Raw genomic sequence first — 19,844 nt, 5'->3', positions numbered from 1 at the left:
TGGGACCACAGGCGCCCGCCACTTCGCCTGGCTAGTTTTTTGTATTTTTTAGTAGAGACGGGGTTTCACCGTGTTAGCCAGGATGGTCTTGATCTCCTGACCTCGTGATCCGCCCGTCTCGGCCTCCCAAAGTGCTGGGATTACAGGCTTGAGCCACCGCGCCCGGCCTTTATTTTTATTTTTGAGACATGGTCTTACTCTGTCCACCAGGCTGGAGTGCAGTGACACAATCTTGGCTCACTGCAGCCTCCATCTCCAGGATCAAGTGATCCTCAGTCTCCTGAGCAACTGGGACCACAGAAATTAGCCACCACGCCTGGCAAATTTTTGTATTTTTTGTAGAGATGGGGTTTTACCTTGTTGCTTAGGCTAGTCTCGAACTCCTGGGCTCAAGGATCCACACACCTTGGCCTCCCAAAGTGGTGGTATTACAGATGTGAGCCACTGCACCTGGCCTGGTTTCTAGGTTATTTCCAAGTATATAATCAATAAAGGACAGTTCTTCATGTTGATTTTCGAGTGTTCTGACCCTGTGAAGATAAAGTGTTAAGATGACACTCATTTATTTTCGTTACTATTGTTAGCAGAATTAATGTTACTTATTTTAGAGCCTTGGCATTTTTTGAAATGTCTTCATTTGATAATTTTGCTTATAGGAATGTATCTTTAAAAAGTTCCTGAAAAAGTTTTGCACATAAAACTTTACCACAGGCCAGGCGTGGTGGTTTATGCCTGTAATCCCAGCACTTTGGGAGGCCAAGGTGGGTGGATCACCTGAGATCAGGAGTTCAGGACCAACCAGGCCAACATGGTGAAACCCCATCTCTACTAAAAACACAAAACGGAGCTGGGCGTGGTGGTGGGCACCTGAGTAGTGGGTAATCCCAGCTACTCAGGAGGCTGAGGCAGGAGAATCACTTGAACCTGGGAGGCAGAGGTTACAGTGAGCCGAGATCGCGCTGCTGCACTCCATCCTAGGAAACAGAACGAGAGTCTCTCTCAAAAAAAAAAAAAAACCACCACAGTGACTAGGCGTGGGGGCTCATGCCTATAATCCCAGCACCTTGGCAGGCCAAGGTGGGAGAATTACTTGAGCCCAGGAGTTTGAGATCAGCCTGGGCAACATAGTGAGACCCGATTCATACAAAATATAAAAAACTTAGGCCGGGTGCAGTGGTTCTTGCCTGTAATCCCAGCACTTTTGGGAGGCCAAGGCAGTTGGATCACGAAGTCAGATTGAGACTATCCTGACTAATACGGTGAAACCCCGTCTCTACTAAAAATACAAACGATTATCCAGGTCTGGTGGCAGGCGCCTATAGTCCCAGCTGCTTGGGAGGCTGAGGCAGGAGAATCATTTGAACTCAGGTGGCAGAGGTTGAAGTGAGCCAAGATCGAGCAACTGCACGCAAGCCTAGACAACAGAGCAAGACTCTGTCTCAAAACAAACAAACAAAAAAAATTGGGCCTGGTGGCATATGCTTGTATTAATAGTTTCAGCTACTCAGGAGGCTGTGGTGGAAAGATCGCTTAAGCTCAGGATATCAAGGCTGCAGTGAGCCATGATTGCATCACTGCACTCCAACCTGGGTGACAGAACCCTGTCTCAAAAAACAACAAAGAAAATTTCACCACAACATCATTTATATTATTAAATAATTACAGTCAGCTTAAGTATATCAAACAGAGGAATGGTAAATGAATTATGATCTACCAACTTAATAAAGTATTATGCAGCAACTTGAAAGTATGTTTATCAAGACTTTCATAATAAGGTTAAGTCATTATGTTATAATGTTAAGCAAAGAAAAGAAGGTTACAGAATTCTGTATTCAAAATGATTTCAACTGTGGGGAAAATGCATATTAAAAACACTCAAAAGAATGTGTAGGCCGGGCGCGGTGGCTCAAGCCTGTAATCCCAGCACTTTGGGAGGCCGAGACGGGCGGATCACAAGGTCAGGAGATCGAGACCATCCTGGCTAACAAGGTGAAACCCCGTCTCTACTAAAAATACAAAAAAAAACTAGCTGGGCGAGGTGGCGGGCGCCTGTAGTCCCAGCTACTCGGGAGGCTGAGGCAGGAGAATGGCGTAAAAACCCAGGAGGCGGAGCTTGCAGTGAGCTGAGATCCGGCCACTGCACTCCAGCCCGGGCAACACAGCGAGACTCCATCTCAAAAAAAAAAAAAAAAAAAAAAAAAAAAGAATGTGTAATACTTAGTGTGAGTCTGAAATCTGATTTTTTTTTTTTTTTTTTTTTTTTTTTGAGACGGAGTTTCATTCTTGTTGCCCTGGCTGGAGTGCATTGGTGCAATCCCGGCTCACCACAACCTCTGCCTCCCAGGTTCAAGTGATTCTCCTGCCTCAGCCTCTCGAGTAGCTGGGATTACAGGCATACACCACCACACCTAGCTAATTTTGTATTTTTTAGTAGAGACAGGGTTTCTCCATGTTGGTCAGGCTGGTCTCCAACTGCCAGCCTCAGGGGATTTGCCCACTTTGGCCTCCCAAAGTGCTGGGATTACCTTTCTTTGTATTTCATTGATTCTGTTTATGAAAAGATACCTGTGTTCATTGATTTTCTGCTGAGAGTAGGGCTACAGATATCATTCTGCTACCTCAACCTAAGAAGGAGGCCAAGCAGTCGAATCGTGCCTGGCCGAGTCTGATTATTAATAAAACTGCATTTGGGCCGGGCGTGGTAGCTCACACCTGTAATCCCTGCACTTTGGGAGGCTCATGCGGGCGAATCACGAGGTTAGGAGTTCAAGACCAGCTTGGCCAATATGGTGAAACCCCATCTCTACTAAAAATACAAAAAAACTGACTGACATGGTGTGCAAAGCTGTAGTCCCATCTACTCAGAAGGCTAAGATAGGAGAATTGCTTGAACCCAGGAGGTGGAGGTTGCAGTGAGCCAAGATTGTGCCACTGCACTCCATCCTGGGCAGTAGAGTGAGACTCTGTCTTAAACAAACAAACAAACACACAAAAAACTGCATTTGTGGTCGGGTGCCTTGGCTCACGCCTGTAATCCCAGCACTTTTGGGAGGCTGAGGCGGGCAGATCACCTGAGGTTGGGAGTTCAAGATCAGCCTGGCCAACATGGTGAAACCCCATCTCTACTACAAATACAATAATTAGCTGGGTATGGTGGCTGGCACCTGTAATTCCAGCTACTCGGGAGGCTGAGACTCGAGAATCACTTGAACCCGGGAGGCGGAGGTTGCGGTCAGCCAAATTCGTGCCACTGCACTCCAGCCTGGGTGATAGAGCAAGACTGTGTCTCAAAAAAAAAAAAAAAAAAAAATTCTGCATTTGTATAATTGCCTTGTTCTTTTCCAGAGTCAGATTGAGGCAGAACTGAATAAACATTGGCGGCGATTGTTAGAGGGGCTTTCTTACTACAAACCTCCCAGGTATGGCAATTCCAGGCGTCTGGTTAAAGTAATTCCCTTAAGGAAGCTGGCGTGGATGAAACCATCCTCCTGTATGCTTTGATGATTTTGTAGGGTTATATATACCAGAGATAATACAATTTCGTTTACCAGTGGAAAAGAGTAGATTACATTTTTTTTTGTTGTTGGCTGAAAGAAAAGGAAATTCCTTCTACAAATACAGTATTGTAGAATATAATTATGACCTATGTGTGGGGATGAGGATTTATTAAACATTCAACAAATTTTCTGATATTTATTCAGAGTCCACAGTGTCTGTGCAAGCACTAATTGGTGGGAGATAGCACGATGATACTAACAACTGACACTTGTGTAGTGTTAACTATGTAACAATTATTACTGTAAACACCTGACTTATCAAAAGTTACTTAATCCCCACAACACCCCTTTGAGATAGTTACTACTTTTATTTTTTGGGTGAATATATAGATCTTTGTATTGGGTAGTGGAAAACACAGTAATAAAATATAGAGTAGTTACAAATAAAGAGAATATGGCTTGTAGGGCTGGGCCTATTTGATCTTGATTCCTAGTCCAGATCTCATTCTGTTATGCATTGTAGTTGAAGTCAAGCTCATTTCCCTTCGACTTTTGTACTTATTTTGAATGTATTACATCTTTACCTTCCATTTTCATTCCCTTAGGTTAACGATGAACTTTTCCTTGTTATTCATCTGTTAACTCTTCCCCCATAATTACCTTGAAGTAAATCCCAGATACCTTGTTATTTTATCTGCAAATACTTGACTATGTATCTAAAATACATGGACTTTTAAAAAAGATAATCACTATATTATCACATTTAGGTACTCTTATCATTGTTTCCATTTTACCAATGGGGAAACTGAGGCACAAAGCGGTTAGGTAACTTGCCATGGTACAACTAGTAAGTGGTAGAACCAGGATTCGAACCTGGTGGTCTCATTCCAGTGTCTGTTTTTTTTTTTTGAGATGGAGTTTTGCCCTTATCGCTCAGGCTGGAGTGCAGTGTCACAATCTCAGCTCACTGCAACCTCCACCACCCAGGTTCAAGTGATTCTCTTGCCTCAGCCTCCTGAATAGCTGGGATTACAGGTGCCCACCACCACACGCAGCTAATTTTTTTCTATTTTTAGTAGAGATGGGGTGTCACTATGTTGGCCAGGCTGGTCTTGAACTCCTGACCTCAAGTGATCCTTCCACCTCAGCCTCCCAAAGTGCTGGGATTATAGGTGTGAGCCACTGCTCTCGGCCCCAGTGTCTGTTATTTTGTTGTTGTTGTTTTTGTTTTTGAGATGCAGTCTCCCTCTGTTACCCAGGCTGGAGTGCAGTGGCACGATCTCGGCTCACTGAAACCTCCACGTCATGGGTTTAAGCAATTCTCCTGCCTCAGCCTCCTGAGTAGCTGGGATTACAGGCACCCACCACCATGCCTGCTAATTTTCGTATTTTCAGTAGAGACGGGGTTTCACCATGTTGGCCAGGCTGGCCTCGAACTCCTGATCTCAAGTGATCTGCCCGCCTCATCCTCCCAAAGTGCTGAGATTACAGGCGTGGGCTGCCATACCCAGCCTACTGTTTTCTTTACTATCTTTTTTGTGTTCCAGAATCCAACCTAGTTGTCAGATGCCTGTAGTCTCCTCTTAGCTGGACAGTGTCTTAGTCTTACCTTGATTTTCATGACCTTGAACAGGTTTGAGGACTGGTCAGTTATTTTGTAGGATGCCCCCAATTTGGGTTTGTGTGATGTTTTTCTTATTACTAGACTATTAGGGGTGTGAGTTTTTGGAAAGAATACCCAGAGGTGAGGTGCGCTTCTTTTTTTTTGAGATGGAGTTTTGCTCTTGTTGCCCATGCTGGTGTGCAGTGGTGCGATTTCAGCTCATTGCAACCTCTGCCTCTTGGGTTCAAGAAGTTCTGTCTCAGCCTCCCTAGTAGCTGAGACTACAGGTGCACGTCACCATGCCTGGATAATTTTTGTGTTTTTAGTAGAAACATGGTTTCACCATATTGGTCAGTCTGGTCTTGAACTTCTGACCTCAGGTGATCCGCCTGCCTCAGCCTCCCAAAGTACTGGGATTATAGGCGTGAGCCACCGCGCCTGGCTGAGCTACCCTTCTTACCACATCATAGCAGAGAGTACATGCTGTCCACATGAAATCACTGGTGATATTAGTCTTGGCCACTCAGTTAAGGAGGCGTTAGACAAGTTTCTCCTCTGTAAAGTTACTTTTTTCTCTTTTCCTACTTTATTTTTTGGAAGTGAGTACTAAATATAGCCATGTCCAGGTAATTTTTTTCATTTTTGGTGGAGGTGGAGGTCTCACTTTATTGTCTAGGCTGGTCTCAAACTCCTGGCCTCAAGCTACCCTCCTGCCTCGACCTCCCAAAGTGCTGGGATTACAGGCATGAGCCATTGTGCTGGCCTCTCCCTACCCAATTTATTTATTCATTAGTTTATATCAGTATGGACTCAAATATATTTATTTTATTTATTTTATACTTTGTTTATACCTTGTTTCAGCTTTGGCCATTGGGCATTCTTTTAGGTTGGCCTCTCTCCTTTGGGCGTGTCCTTCCTTTTTTCTTTTCCTTTTTTTTTCTATTAAGTTATCTCCTACCAAAAGGACTTTGGTTTTTTTTTTTTTTTTTTTTTGAGACGGAGTCTCGCTCTGTCACCCAGGCTGGAGTGCGGTGGCCGGATCTCAGCTCACTGCAAGCTCCGCCTCCCGGGTTCACGCCATTCTCCTGCCTCAGCCTCCCGAGTAGCTGGGACTATAGGCGCCCGCCACCTCGCCCGGCTAGTTTTTTGTATTTTTTAGTAGAGACGGGGTTTCACCGTGTTAGCCAGGATGGTCTCCATCTCCTGACCTCGTGATCCGCCCGTCTCGGCCTCCCAAAGTGCTGGGATTACTGGCGTGAGCCACCGCGCCCAGCCGACTTTGGTGTTTTAAACCCTTCTGTACTTTCTTTCACTATAAGATGCTTCAAGATTTTCTTGTATTTTCCTTGCCCTGGCTCTAGAATCAACCAATTCTCCAAGGAATGCTGTTATTAGATAATGGTATTGTAAAGCAGGATCTGGGTGCTGCATGTGCCTGCTGCTATTGGAGTGTTATAACTTCTAGGCTTTCTCAGTGGACAGAGCTATTACAGATAATATGTATGTATGCCACAGACCTGGTTTTAAATTTTAGCAACTGGCCGGGCGCGGTGGCTCAAGCCTGTAATCCCAGCACTTTGGGAGGCCGAGACGGGCGGATCACGAGGTCAGGAGATCGAGACCATCCTGGCTAGCACGGTGAAACCCCGTCTCTACTAAAAAATACAAAAAACTAGCCGGGCGAGGTGGCAGGCGCCTGTAGTCCCAGCTACTCGGGAGGCTGAGGCAGGAGAATGGCGTAAACCTGGGAGGCAGAGCTTGTAGTGAGCTGAGATTCGGCCACTGCACTCCAGCCCGGGCGACAGAGCAAGACTCCATCTCAAAAAAAAAAAATAAATAAAAATAAATAAATAAATAAATTTTAGCAACTGTTTATTAGCTGTGGGATTTTTGGTAAGTTATTTACCCTTTCTAACTGTTGGCAATTCCATTTGTAAAAGGAGAATAGTGATATTTGCCTTTCAGGGTAGTAGTAAGGATCAAAAATAATGTAACTTAATGTGTTTACAAATAACATTGTTATAACTGTAATTTAACCACTTTCGTTTGTTTGTTTGTTTGTTTGTTGTTACTTAGGCATAACCAGTTCTGTGTTATGAAGTCTGTGGAGGTGAATGTGTGTGTGTGTGTGTGTGTGTGTGTGTGTGTGTGTGTGTGTGTATTTTATAGGCATCTGAAGGGCAGAAAAAAGTCTGTAGTGAAAATATTTTAAAATATTTTTGTTTTAAACTCAGTGGGCTATTGAGAATGAAGAAATGATTCACTGTTCTTTTCATAGCCCAAGTTCAGCTGAAAAAGTGAAAGCTAATAAAGATGTAGCGTCACCATTGAAGGAACTGGGTTTAAGAATCAGCAAGTTTTTGGTGAGTAAAAATTAGCACTCGCTCAGTTTATTGCTTGCAGTGTGGATGTATATGGTTGTGTTGCTAGTGATAGTGAAAATTCAGTTTATTTTTGTTTTGGGAATTAAATTGAACATGTTGTGTTTTATAAATACCCAGGTTGTAACTCTTCTCCCTAAAAGTTACAAGTCAAAGTTGCCTGATCCATTTACTGCATATCATAGGGTTTTCTTCACCAGACATGTGGTGGTCTTTAAGGTGACTAAGTTTGTCATTTCAGAAACTCACATCATGCCTACTGCTGTATTAGAGTGCTTGGTGAATAAGCATCGTTGTTTCTGGCATGTACATTTAATTGTAATAAAAATTGTATGTCAGTGACTGGCTCTTGTCTTCCATTAGAGTCAGAATTGTTATGTTGAATGAATCTTTGAGTAGCATTTTTGTTTATTCAAGTCCTGTGTTCATTGTAGAAGACAAATCTTTAAATGCTCTGCATCCTGTGTGCGACTTCTGAGCTGAAGTGGCTGTTCCTCACTTAAAATCTCTTGTGTTTCAGGGTCTTGATGAAGAACAGAGTGTGCAGTTACTCCAGTGTTACCTGCAAGAGGACTACAGGGGTACTCGGGACTCAGTAAAGGTTTGCGGTTTATGTCAGCTCCTTTCTGCTACCTTTATCCGTTTTCCGTTAGTTTTAGATAATGAAGGGTTTTGGCACCAATTCTTTTATCAGTGGTAGGTGATCAGGTACAGTCATCTTCAGGAAAGACCTACTAAAGGCTTTAAAAAAGCATGACCTGGGTGCAATGGCCTGTGCCTGTACTCCCAGCTTCTTGGGAGGCTGAGGCAGGAGGATCACTTGAGCCCAGGAGTTTGAGGCTCAGTCAACTGTGATCGCACTGCTGCACTCTAGCCGGGGCAAAAGAGTGAGACCCCATCTCTTTAAAAAAATAAAGAATATGTATGCACATAAGCTGAGATCTGTCTTCATACTTGGAGGAGTGGAGAGGTCAAAGACTGACATGTTAATCATGGAATCTTGGGCTATTAGAGGTGATAAGGATTTGGTAGAATTTCTAGCCTGCCCAGTCCCTCATTTTGCATAAGAGGACTGAGGCCAGAGGAGAAGGGAAGGGATTTGAGCACAGGTTTGGGTACATTTGAGTAGAAAATAAGGTGGTGGCCGGGCGCGGTGGCTCAAGCCTGTAATCCCAGCACTTTGGGAGGCCGAGACGGGCGGATCACGAGGTCAGGAGATCGAGACCATCCTGGCTAACACGGTGAAACCCCGTCTCTACTAAAAAAATACAAAAAACTAGCCGGGCGAGGTGGCGGGCGCCTGTAGTCCCAGCTACTCGGGAGGCTGAGGCAGGAGAATGGCGTAAACCCGGGAGGCGGAGCTTGCAGTGAGCTGAGATCCGGCCACTGCACTCCAACCTGGGCGACAGAGCGAGACTCCGTCTCAAAAAAAAAAAAAAAAAAAAAAAAAAAAAAAAAGAAAATAAGGTGGAAAGTATATGTAGAAATAAATGTGCAAGTATAATCTTGAAGGATGAAGTGAAGGTATGTATCTTTTCTTATTACTTGAGTTTTGCCTGAAAGATGGCCTCTTAACTGCTCTGTTTTTCTTTTCAGACAGTACTGCAAGATGAGAGGCAGAGCCAGGCCTTAATCCTGAAGGTCAGTAGTAGTCACCATTTCTATTCTTATTTTTTTTTATTTATTTTTTTTTTTTTGAGACGGAGTCTGGCTCTGTCACCCAGGCTGGAGTGCAGTGGCGTGATCTCGGCTCACTGCAAGCTCCGCCTCCCGGGTTTACGCCATTCTCCTGCCTCAGCCTCCCGAGTAGCTGGGACTACAGGCGCCCGCCACCTCGCCCGGCTAGCTTTTTGTATTTTTTAGTAGAGACGGGGTTTCACCGTGTTAGCCAGGATGGTCTCGATCTCCTGACCTCGTGATCCGCCCGTCTCGGCCTCCCAAAGTGCTGGGATTACAGGCTTGAGCCACCGCGCCCGGCCTCACCATTTCTATTCTTTGATGTAAAATTGAGTGACAGCTTCTTGACCTCATTTTCCTGAGCATTGCTGGCTTTTGACTCTTCTGTTGGATAAGCAGGGAGGTTTTTAATGAAGAAGCATATTAACTCATTTGTGAAACGATGCTTTTGTTTGTTTGTTTGTTTGTTGTGTTTTTTGAGATGGAGTCTCGCTCTGTCGCCCAGGCTGGAGTGCAGTGGCGCGATCTCGGCTCACTGCAAGCTCTGCCTCCCGGGTTCACCCTCCCTGCCTCAGCCTCCCGAGGCTCCTGCCTCAGCCTCCCGAGTAGTTGGGACCACAGGCGCCTGCCACCGCGCCCGGCTGATTTTTTGTAGTTTTTTAGTAGAGACGGGGTTTCACCATGGTCTTGATCTCCTGACCTCGTGATCCGTCCGCCTCGGCCTCCCAAAGGGCTGTGATTACAGGGGTGAGGCACTGTGCCTGGCTGAAACGATGCTTTTGTCCACTGGATCCAGTAGAAAGGTTTCTCCCAAGGAGATTCTTCAGCTACTGGTGGTGAGAACAAGTTCATGGATATTTTTCCTCTAGGTCTAAGTCCAACAGGATTAATTTGTATTTCTTTATTCTTCAGTCCCTTTCCAGCAACCTTCTCACTTAGGATCTCGTGTTAAAGTGGAATTTGTGACTTCTGAAGAAGTTTCCTGTTTTATATTTAGTGAGAACTAAGTACATTAGTTACAAGCAATTAGGACCTATATCAGTGGAATTTTTATATTTGTTTTTATGTGTTTGGCCTGCCAGTTGGTAGCATTGTGTGCTACATGAATGCTCTGAGAAATCATGCTAGAAAACATTTTTGGAAACTTGTGTATATTATTAAACCATAATTCCTTTCATCCTGTATATCCTGGTTTATGAAAGTCTTTTGCTTTATTTTGGCCTAATTCAGTATGTTTGCATTTCTGTGATTCCTTATATAAATTTAACTTTTCCATCCACATCTTTAAGTGAAATTATCAATAAATTTAAACTTGAGTTTCCTGTGTGCAAAGGTGAGTAACTGATTTTGAATCTTTGGGTTCCTCAGATTGCAGATTATTATTATGAAGAAAGAACCTGTATTCTTCGTTGTGTCTTACACCTTCTCACTTACTTCCAAGATGAAAGACACCCCTATAGGGTAAGCTTGTTTAGTCCTCTTGGTTCTCTTTACACTGTATCATCTTAATAATTTTGTTAATATTATTTGAATATTTACCTTTTATTCTAGGTATAATTTACTCTCTTGGTTATTTTTAAAGGTTGAATATGCAGACTGTGTTGATAAATTGGAGAAGGAACTAGTTTCAAAATACAGACAGCAGTTTGAAGAGCTTTATAAAACTGAAGCACCAACTTGGGAGACACATGGAAATCTCATGGTATGTGGTTACTGTGCTCTCCTGTAACTCTTGTTTTTTAAGATGGAATCTCGCATTGTCACCCAGGCTAGAGTGTAGTGGTGCGATCTTGGCTCACTGCAACTTCCATCTCCTGAGTTTAAGCAGTTCTCCTACCTCAGCCACCCAAGTAGCTGGGATTACAGGCACCTGTCGCCACACCCAGCTAATTTTTGCATTTTTAGTAGAGACAGGGTTTCACCACCTTGGCTAGGCTGGTGTCGAACTCCTGACCTCAGGTGATCTGCCCACCTTAGCCTCCCAAAGTGCTGGGATTACAAGCGTGAGCCACCACACCTGGCCTGGAACTCTTAGGAGGATTGCACACCCTTGCTTATAGAACTGCAAGTTAAATTATTTATTCATTCATTTAAAACATACAGATTATCTTTTTTTTTTTTTTTTTTTTTTTTTTTGGTGAGATGGAGTCTCCCTCTGTTCCTCAAGCTGGAGTGCAATGGCACAGTCTCAGCTCACTGCAACCTCTGTTTCCTGGGTTCTAGCGATTTTACTGCCCCAGCCTCCCAAGTAGCTGGGATTATAGGCACCTGCCACCATGCCCAGCTAATTTTTTGTATTTTTAGTAGAGATAAGAGATATGGTTTCACTATGTGGGCCAGGCTGGTCTTGAACTCCCGACCTCAGGTGATCTGCCTGCCTTGGCCTCCAGAAGTGTTGGGATTACAGGCGTGAGCCACTGCGCCTGACCTAGATTATCATTCTTTTTTTTTTTTGAGATGGAGTCTCGCTCTGTCACCCAGGCTGGAGTGCAGTGGCTGGATCTCAGCTCACTGCAAGCTCCGCCTCCCGAGTTTAAGCCATTCTCCTGCCTCAACTTCCCCAGTAGCTGGGACTACAGGCGCCGGCCACCTCACCCGGCTAGTTTTTTTGTATTTTTTAGTAGAGACGGGGTTTCACCGGGTTACCCAGGATGGTCTCGATCTCCTGACCTCGTGATCCTCCCGTCTCGGCCTCCCAAAGCGCTGGGATTACAGGCTTGAGCCACCGCGCCCAGCCTACATTATCATTCTTGAGAAAAGTTTGAACATGTCATATAAATCAAAATATTGATGACATTAATTAATAGTACTTAATTCTGACTTTGACTTTTTTGCAATCCCATTACTTTCATTTCTTACCTAAGATTTGTTTAGTGGTTAATAGAATTCTGAACTTAATATTTCATCTTACTATTTTCTGCTCAGTGTGTAACACCAGTCTGATTATTTTATCCTAATTTCTAAACTAGTTTGCATCTATAGATTGTAGCATGACCTTGTTTGTTTTAAAAATAATACAAAAAACACGTCAAAAACACAGCTACTTAAAAAATAGTTAATGGATGAAAAGGGTCCGTTCATACATATAACATTCCTGTCCTTGGAAAGTTTGCAGTCAGAAGCATGAAATTGCAATACAAGCCTAAAATTCCCAGGAATAAGTTTAGGACAATTTAAAATCTAAATGAAGAGAACTTTAAAAATGCTATAAAAGGTGTAAAAGAAGACGTAACTGAGGCTGGGCACAGTGGCTGTAATCCTAGCACGGTGGGAGGCCAAGGCAGGCAGATTACTTTAGGTCAGGAGTTCGAGACAAGCCTGGCCAACATGGTAAAACCCTGTTTCTGCTAAAAATACAAAAATTGGCTGGGCACGGTGGCTCAGGCCTATAATCCCAGCACTTTGGGAGGCCAAGGTGGGCAGATCACTTGAGTCAGGAGTTCAAGACCAGCCTGGCCAACATGGTGAAACCACATCTCTACTAAAAATACAAAAATTAGGCGAGTGTGGTGGCACCCACTTGTAGTCTCAGCTACTCGGGAGGCTGGAGTGGGAGGATCACTTGAGCCGAGGAGGCAGAGGTGACAGTGAACCAAGATTGCGCCACTGTACTCTAGCCAGGGTGACAGAGCAAGACTCCGTCTCAAAAAAAGGAAAAACCATAAAAAATAAAAATGCAAGCCTAGCCAATATGGTGAAACTTCGTCTCTAGTAAAAATACAAAAAAAATTAGTTGTGCATGGTGATGCGTGCCTGTAATCCCAGCTACTCGGGAGGCTGAGGCAGGAGAATTTCCTGAACCCAGGAGGCAGAGGTTGCAGTGAGTCGAGTTTGCGCCACTGCAGTCCATCGTAGGCAACAGAACAAGACTCTGTCTCAGAAAAATAAAATTAAAATACAAAAGTTAGCTGGGCGTGGGCACGCACCTGTGCTCCCAGCTACTCAGGAGGCTGAGGCAGGAGAATTGCTTGAATCCGAGTGGTGGAGATTGCAGTGAGCCAAGATGAAGCCATTGTACTCTGGCCTGTGCAACAGAGCAATCTCTGTCTCAAAAAAAAAAAAAAAGACATAACCAAAGGGAAAGACACACTATATATATATACATATACATATATATTTTTTTTTTTGGGACGGAGTTTCGCTCTTGTTGCCCAGGCTGGAGTGCAATGGTGCAATCTTGGCTCACCACAACCTCTGCTTCCCAGGTTCAAGTGATTCTCCTGCCTCAGCCTCCCAAGTAGCTGGGATTACAGGCATGCGCCACCACACTAGGCTAATTTTGTATTTTTAGTAGAGACAGGGTTTCTCCATGTTGGTCAGACTGGTCTCGAACTCCCGACCTCAGGTGATCTGCCCGCCTTGGCCTCCCAAAGTGCTGAGATTACAGGTATGAGCCACCACGCCTGGCCTAGGACACATCGTACTCTTTTTTTTTTGAGACTATGTTTTACTCTTGTTGCCCAGGCTGGAGTGCAGTGACATGATCTTGGCTTACCACAGTCCCCGCTACCGGGTTCAAGCACATCTGCCTCAGCCTCCCGAGTAGCTGGGATTAAAGGCACGCGCCACCATGCCCAGCTAATTTTGTATTTTGAGTAGAGATTGGGTTTCTCCATGTTGGTCAGGCTGGTCTTGAACTCCTGACCTCAGGTGATCTGCCTGCCTCAACCCACCAAAGTGCTGGGATTATGGGGGTAAGCCATTGCGCCCGGCTGACACACCATATGCTTTTTTTTTTTTTTTTTTGAGACGGAGTCTCGCTCTGTTGCCCAGGCTGGAGTGCAGTGGCATGATCTCGGCTCACTGCAACCTCTGCTTTCAAGCGATTCTCCTGCCTCAGCCTCCCGAGTAGCTGGGATTACAGGCATGCCACCATGCCTGGCTAGTTTTTTGTATTTTTAGTAGAGACAGAGTTTCACCGTGTTAGCCAGGATGGTCTCACTCTCCTGACCTTGTGATCCACCGGCCTTGGCCTCCCAAAGTGCTGGGATTACTGGTGTGAGCCATCGTACTTGGCCTCATTGTGGTTTTAATTTGTATTTCCCTGATGACTAGTGATGTTGAACATCTTTTCACGTGCTTATTATACCTTCTTCAGTCAAGTGTCTGTTGACATTTTTATCCCGTTGTTTTTCGTGGATGTTTGTCTTACCAAATTGTGAGAGTTCTTTATATACAATATTGTAGATATAAGCTGTTTACCAGATAGATGTTTCACAACTATTTTCTTTCACCTACTGGCTTGTCTTTTCCCACCTTAACTCTGTCTTTCTTTTTCTTTTTGAGACAAGGTCTCGGTTTGTCCCTCAGACTGGAATCCAGTGGTGGGAACCTGATTCACTGCAGTCTCGACCTCCCTGACTCAAGTGACCCTCCTGCCTCAGCCCCACAAGTAGCTGGGACTACAGGCGGGTACCACAACACTTGGCTAATTTTTTTTTTTTTTTTTTGTAGAGATGGTTTTGCCATGTTGCCCAGGCTGGTCTTAAGTTCTGTAGCTCAAATGGTTTATCCGCCTTGGTGCCTCCCAAAGTGCTGAGATTACAGGCATGAGCCACTAGGCATGAGCTCCTAGACTGTATCTTTCCAAGAGCCAACATTTTAATTTTAGTGTTTTGTTTTGTTTTGTTTTGTTTTGTTTTTGAGACAGTCTCACTCTGTCACCCAGGCTGGAGTGCAGTGGCACGATCTTGGCTAAGTGTAATCTCTGCCTCCCGGATTCAAGGGATTCCCCTGCCTCTAGCCTCCCGAGTAGCTGGGATTACAGGCATGTGCCACCACGCCTGTCTTATTTTTGTTATTTTTGGTAGAGATGGGGCTTCACCATGTTGGTCAGGCTAGTCTTACTCCTGACCTCAGGTGATCCACCTGCGTCGGCCTCCCAGAGTGCTAGGATTACAGGCATGAGCCTCCTCGCTCAGCCAAAATTTTAAGTTTTGATAAATGTTTTTTTCAGTTTTGTCTATTATGGCTCCTGCCTTTTGGAACTTATCTTTAAATGTTTGATGGAATTTACCAGTGAAGCCATCTGGGCCTGGAGTTTTCTTTGTGGAAAGGTTTTTAATTATTTTATTTATTGATTAAAATTTTTTTGATCTCTTTTTAAAATTTTTAAAAAGTTTTAAAAAGTTTTAAATACTGAATTGTTTTCCTTGATTGATACGGAGCTATTCAAGTTTCCTATTTCTATTTGGGACAATTTTGGTAATTTGTATCTTTTAAGGAATTTGTTCATTTCATTTCACTAGTGAAATGTATTTACCTAAGGCTGTTCATATTATTTTCTTATCCTTTTACTCTCTTTGGAGTCTCGTGCTGTGCCCTTGCTCATTTCTGATAATGATAGTTTTGTCTTCAATTTTCTTTATTAAAAAAAAATTTTTTTTTTTGAGATGGTCTCACTGTGTAGCCCAAACTGGAGTGCAGTGGCGTAATCTTGGCTCACTGTAACCTCCACCTTCAGGACTCAAGTGATTCTTGTGCTGCCTCACCATCCCGAGTAGATGGGAGTACAGGTGCGCACTGTTAAGCTCAGCTTTTTTTTGTATTTTAGTAGAGACAGGGTTTCACCATGTTGCCCAGAGTGGTCTCGAACTCCTGAGCTCAGGTGATCTGCCCCGCTCAGTCTCCCAAAGTGCTGGGATTATAGGCGTGAGCCACCGCGTCCGGCCAGTTTTCTTTATTATGATGTTTTATATTTAATTGATTTCTGTTCTGTGTGTCTGTGTGTGTGTGTGTGTATATATATAAAATTTTCACTCTTGTTGCCCAGGCTGGAGTGTAATGGTATGATCTTGGCTCACTGCAACCTCTGCCTCCCGGGTTTAAACTATTCTCCTGCCTTAGCTGCCCAAGTAGCTGGGATTACAGGCGCCCACCACCACGCTCAACTATTTTTTGTATTTTTGGTAGAGACGGGGGTCTCACCATGTTGGCCAGGCTGCTCTCGAACTCCTGACCTCATGATCTTCCTGCCTCGGCGTCCCAAAGTGCTGGGATTACAGGCGTGAGCCAGCATGCCTGGCTTCTCTCTCTTTTCTTAAAATCGGTTTCTGCCTCTTTATATGTGTGTGTGTGTGTGTGTGTGTGTGTGTGTACCCAGCCTTCTTCTTTATTTTATATATATATTTTTTTTCCTCTCTTTTTTATTTTTATTTTTATTTTTTTGAGACGGAGTCTTGCTCTGTCACCCAGGCTGGAATGCAGGGATGTGATCTCAGCTCACTGCAATCTCCGCCTCCCGGGTTCACGCCATTCTCCTGCCTCAGCCTCTCGAGTAGCTGGGACTAGAGGCACCCGCCACCAAGCCTGGCTAATTTTTTGTATTTTTACTAGAGACAGGGTTTCACCGTGTTAGTCAGGATGGTCTCGATCTCCTGATCTCGTAATCCGCCCGCCTCGGCCTCCCAAAGTGATGGGATTATAGGCGTGAACCACTGCCTGGCCTCCTCTCTTTTTTTAATGGGGGTGTGTGTGTGTGGGTGTGTGTGTGTGTGTCTGTATGTGTCTGTGTGTGTGTGTGTCTGTGTGTGTCTGTGTTGGAAGTCTCACTCTGTCACCCAGAGTGAGACTCTCTGGATTTAATGTGCAAATATTGGATGTTTTTCGTAAATATCTTTTTTTTTTTTTTTTTTTTTTTTTAGATGGGTTCTTCCTCTGTTGTCCAGGCTGGAGTATAGTGGCACAATCACAGCTCACTGCAGCCTTGACCTCCTGGGCTCAGGTAATCCTCCTACCTCAGCCTCCCAGCTAGCTAGGACTATAAGCATGCTCCAGGTTTTGCCCTGTTGCCCAGGCTGGTCTTGAACTCCTGGGCTGAAGGGATCTGACCACCTTGGCCTCCCAAAGTGCTGGGATTACAGGTGTGAAGTACTATACCAGACGAAACATCTTACTGTTCCCAGTGTTTTTATTTGGTTCTTTTGTCTGAGAACACATTCTTTGTCATTTTAGTCTTCTAAAATTTACTGTCTCATGTTTTATGGCCTACCCTATGATCTTTCTTGGTGATTGTACCTGTACACCTGGAAAGAATGTCTAGTTTTGTCAGTTGAATAGTACGACTTTATTCACAAGGGTTTGTTAATAACCTAAATGCTCATCCAAGTGAGCAGGTTAAATAAATGATGGCATTTATGTGCAGTGGAATACTATGTAGTATTAAAAATATTGAGGGCGTTGGTTGAATAATCTATAGCATATCCACATAATGAGTTATTATGCACATAAGAGGATTAAAAATAGGGATTTTTTTTTTTTTTTTTTTTGTGACAGAATCTGACCGTGTCACCCAGGCTGGGGTATAGGGCCATGGTCGTAGCCTACTGCAGCCTCAACCTCCCTAGCTCAAGCGGCTCTCCTGCCTTAGGCTCCAGTATAGCTAGTATTACAGGCATGCACCTCTAAGCCTGGCTAATTTTTAAAAACTTTCTGTAGGGATGGAGTCTCGCTGTGTTTCCCAGACTAGTCTTGAACTCCTGGACTCAAACAATCCTCCCACTTTGGCCTCCCAAAGTATTCAAGTGTTAGGCTTATAGATGTGAGCCTGCTAGTCCAGAAAATTTTTACTGTATCTTTATAAGAGATAATTTTTAAGATACATTGTTGTGGCTGAGTGTGTGGTGGCTCAGGCCTGTAATCCCACCACTTTGGGAGGTAAAGGTGGGAGGATTGGTTGAGCCCAGGAATTCAAGACCAGCCCTGGCAACATAGCAAGACCTTGCTTCTACAAAAAATTTTAAAAATTGGCCAGGCGCGGTAGCTCACACCTGTAATCCCAGGACTTTGGAAGGCCAAGGTGGGTGGATCACCTGAGGTCAGGAGTTCAAAACCAGTCTGGCCAAGATGGTGAAACCCTGTCTCTACTGAAAAGAAAAAAAATTAGCCAGGCATGGTGGCAGGCGCCTGTAATCCCAGCTACTCGAGAGGCTGAGGCAGGAGAATCGCTTGAACTTGGGAAGCAGAGGTTGCAGTGAGCCAAGATCGTGCCATTGCACTCCAGCCTGGGGGACAAGAGCGAGACTTCATCTCAAAAAAAAAAAAAAAGAAAATTAAAAGAATTAGCCATGGCCGGGCACTGTGGCTTGCGCCTGTAATCCCAGCACTTTGGGAGGCTGAAGTGGGTGGATCACGAGGTCAGGAGTTCGAGACCAGCCTGGCCAACATGGTGAAACCCTGTCTCTACTAAAAATACAAAAATTAGGTGGGCATGGAGGCGTGTGCCTGTAATCCCAGCTACTTGGGAGACTGAGGCAGGAGAGTCGCTTGAACCTGGGAGGCGGAGTTTGCAGTAAGCCGAGATTGCGCCATTGCACTCCAGCCTAGGTAACAGGGTGAGACTCCGTCTCAAAAAAAAAAAAAAGAGCCAGACGTGGTGCTAACCTGTAGTTCCAGCTACTTGGATGGCTGAGGCAGGAGGATCGCTTGAGCCCTGTGGGTCAAAGCTACAGTGAGCTGTGATCATAGCAGTGCACTCTGGGTGACAGAGCGAGACCCTCTCTCAAAAGAAAAGATACATTGGTTGGCTGAGCACAGTGGCTTACGCCTATAATTCCCAGTGCTTTGGCCTCCCAAGAGGATCTATTGAGGCCAGGAGTTCAAAACCAGCCTGTGCAACTTAGCAAGACCCTTTCTCTCCCAAAGATTTAAAAAAAGAAAAAATGAGCCAGGCGTGTTTGTGCTCACTTTTAGTCCTAACTACTCGGGAGGCTCAGGTGAGGGGATGGCTGCCATGAGCTATAATTGTACTGCTGCACTCCAGCCTGGGTGATAGAGTCAGACCCTGTCTCTTAAAAAAAGAAAAGCCAAAAATCTGTCTCTTAAAAAAAAAATTAAATACGGGCCAGGTGCAGTGGCTTGGGCCTGTAGTCTCAGCTATTTAGGAGGCTGAGGTAGGAGGATCAGTTGAGTGTAGGAGTTTGAGCAGCCATAATCTGCCACTGCACTCTATCCTGGGTGACAGATTGAGACCCTTTCTTTAAAAAATGTTTTTTAGGGCCGGGCGCGGTGGCTCACGCCTGTAATCCCAGCACTTTGGGAGGCCGAGACGGGTGGATCATGAGGTCAGGAGATCGAGACCATCCTGGCCAACACGGTGAAACCCCCGTCTCTACTAAAAATACAAAAAATTAGCTGGGTGTGGTGGCGGCGCCTGTAGTCCCAGCTACTGGGGAGGCTGAGGCAGGAGAATGGCGTGAACCCGGGAGGCAGAGCTTGCAGTGAGCTGAGATCCAGCCACTGCACTCCAGCCTGGGCGACAGAGCCAGACTCCGTCTCAAAAAAAAAAAAAAAAAAAATGTTTTTTAAGTACTGTTTTTAATCTCACTTTATTTCTCTCCCATTTTTTCTTCATCGATCGTACAGACAGAGCGCCAAGTGTCTCGCTGGTTTGTTCAGTGTCTTCGGGAACAGTCCATGCTGCTAGAAATTATTTTCCTTTATTATGCATACTTTGAGATGGCACCCAGTGACCTACTTGTATTAACCAAGATGTTTAAAGAGCAAGGATTTGGTAGTAGGCAGACCAATAGGCACCTGGTGGATGAGACTATGGATCCTTTTGTAGATCGGATTGGGTAAGTCAGTGAATTGAACATCATGGAACTTGTAGTGTTTAGAGCATTGATACTATAGTGGTATGAAAGCAGGTTGGGGGTAGGTGTACTTTTCACTTAATGGGTGGGGAAA

General features: G+C 44.6%; 1 protein-coding gene across 3 annotated transcripts in view; it reads left to right on the top strand.

Annotated features, from left to right (window-relative positions):
* The window catches only part of NUP188 (nucleoporin 188), a 65,599-nt gene that overhangs the window by 7,016 nt on the left and 38,739 nt on the right, over positions 1–19,844 (top strand). For all 3 annotated transcript variants that reach the window (XR_012424286.1, XM_005580680.4, XM_074016315.1), the window contains exons 3-9: positions 3,346–3,419; positions 7,379–7,463; positions 8,002–8,082; positions 9,078–9,122; positions 10,527–10,619; positions 10,741–10,860; positions 19,521–19,732. Coding sequence is in view for 2 of the 3 variants with exons in the window: in XM_005580680.4 (XP_005580737.2) it covers positions 3,346–3,419; positions 7,379–7,463; positions 8,002–8,082; positions 9,078–9,122; positions 10,527–10,619; positions 10,741–10,860; positions 19,521–19,732 (710 nt within the window). In the remaining variant the exon portion in view is untranslated. The remainder of the gene's footprint in view (positions 1–3,345; positions 3,420–7,378; positions 7,464–8,001; positions 8,083–9,077; positions 9,123–10,526; positions 10,620–10,740; positions 10,861–19,520; positions 19,733–19,844) is intronic.

Source organism: Macaca fascicularis, chromosome 15 (genome assembly GCF_037993035.2).
Source record: "Macaca fascicularis isolate 582-1 chromosome 15, T2T-MFA8v1.1".
NCBI classification, from domain to species: domain Eukaryota; kingdom Metazoa; phylum Chordata; class Mammalia; order Primates; family Cercopithecidae; genus Macaca; species Macaca fascicularis.
Note: the sequence above shows the minus strand (reverse complement) of the source record. Positions and strands in the feature narration are given on the sequence as shown.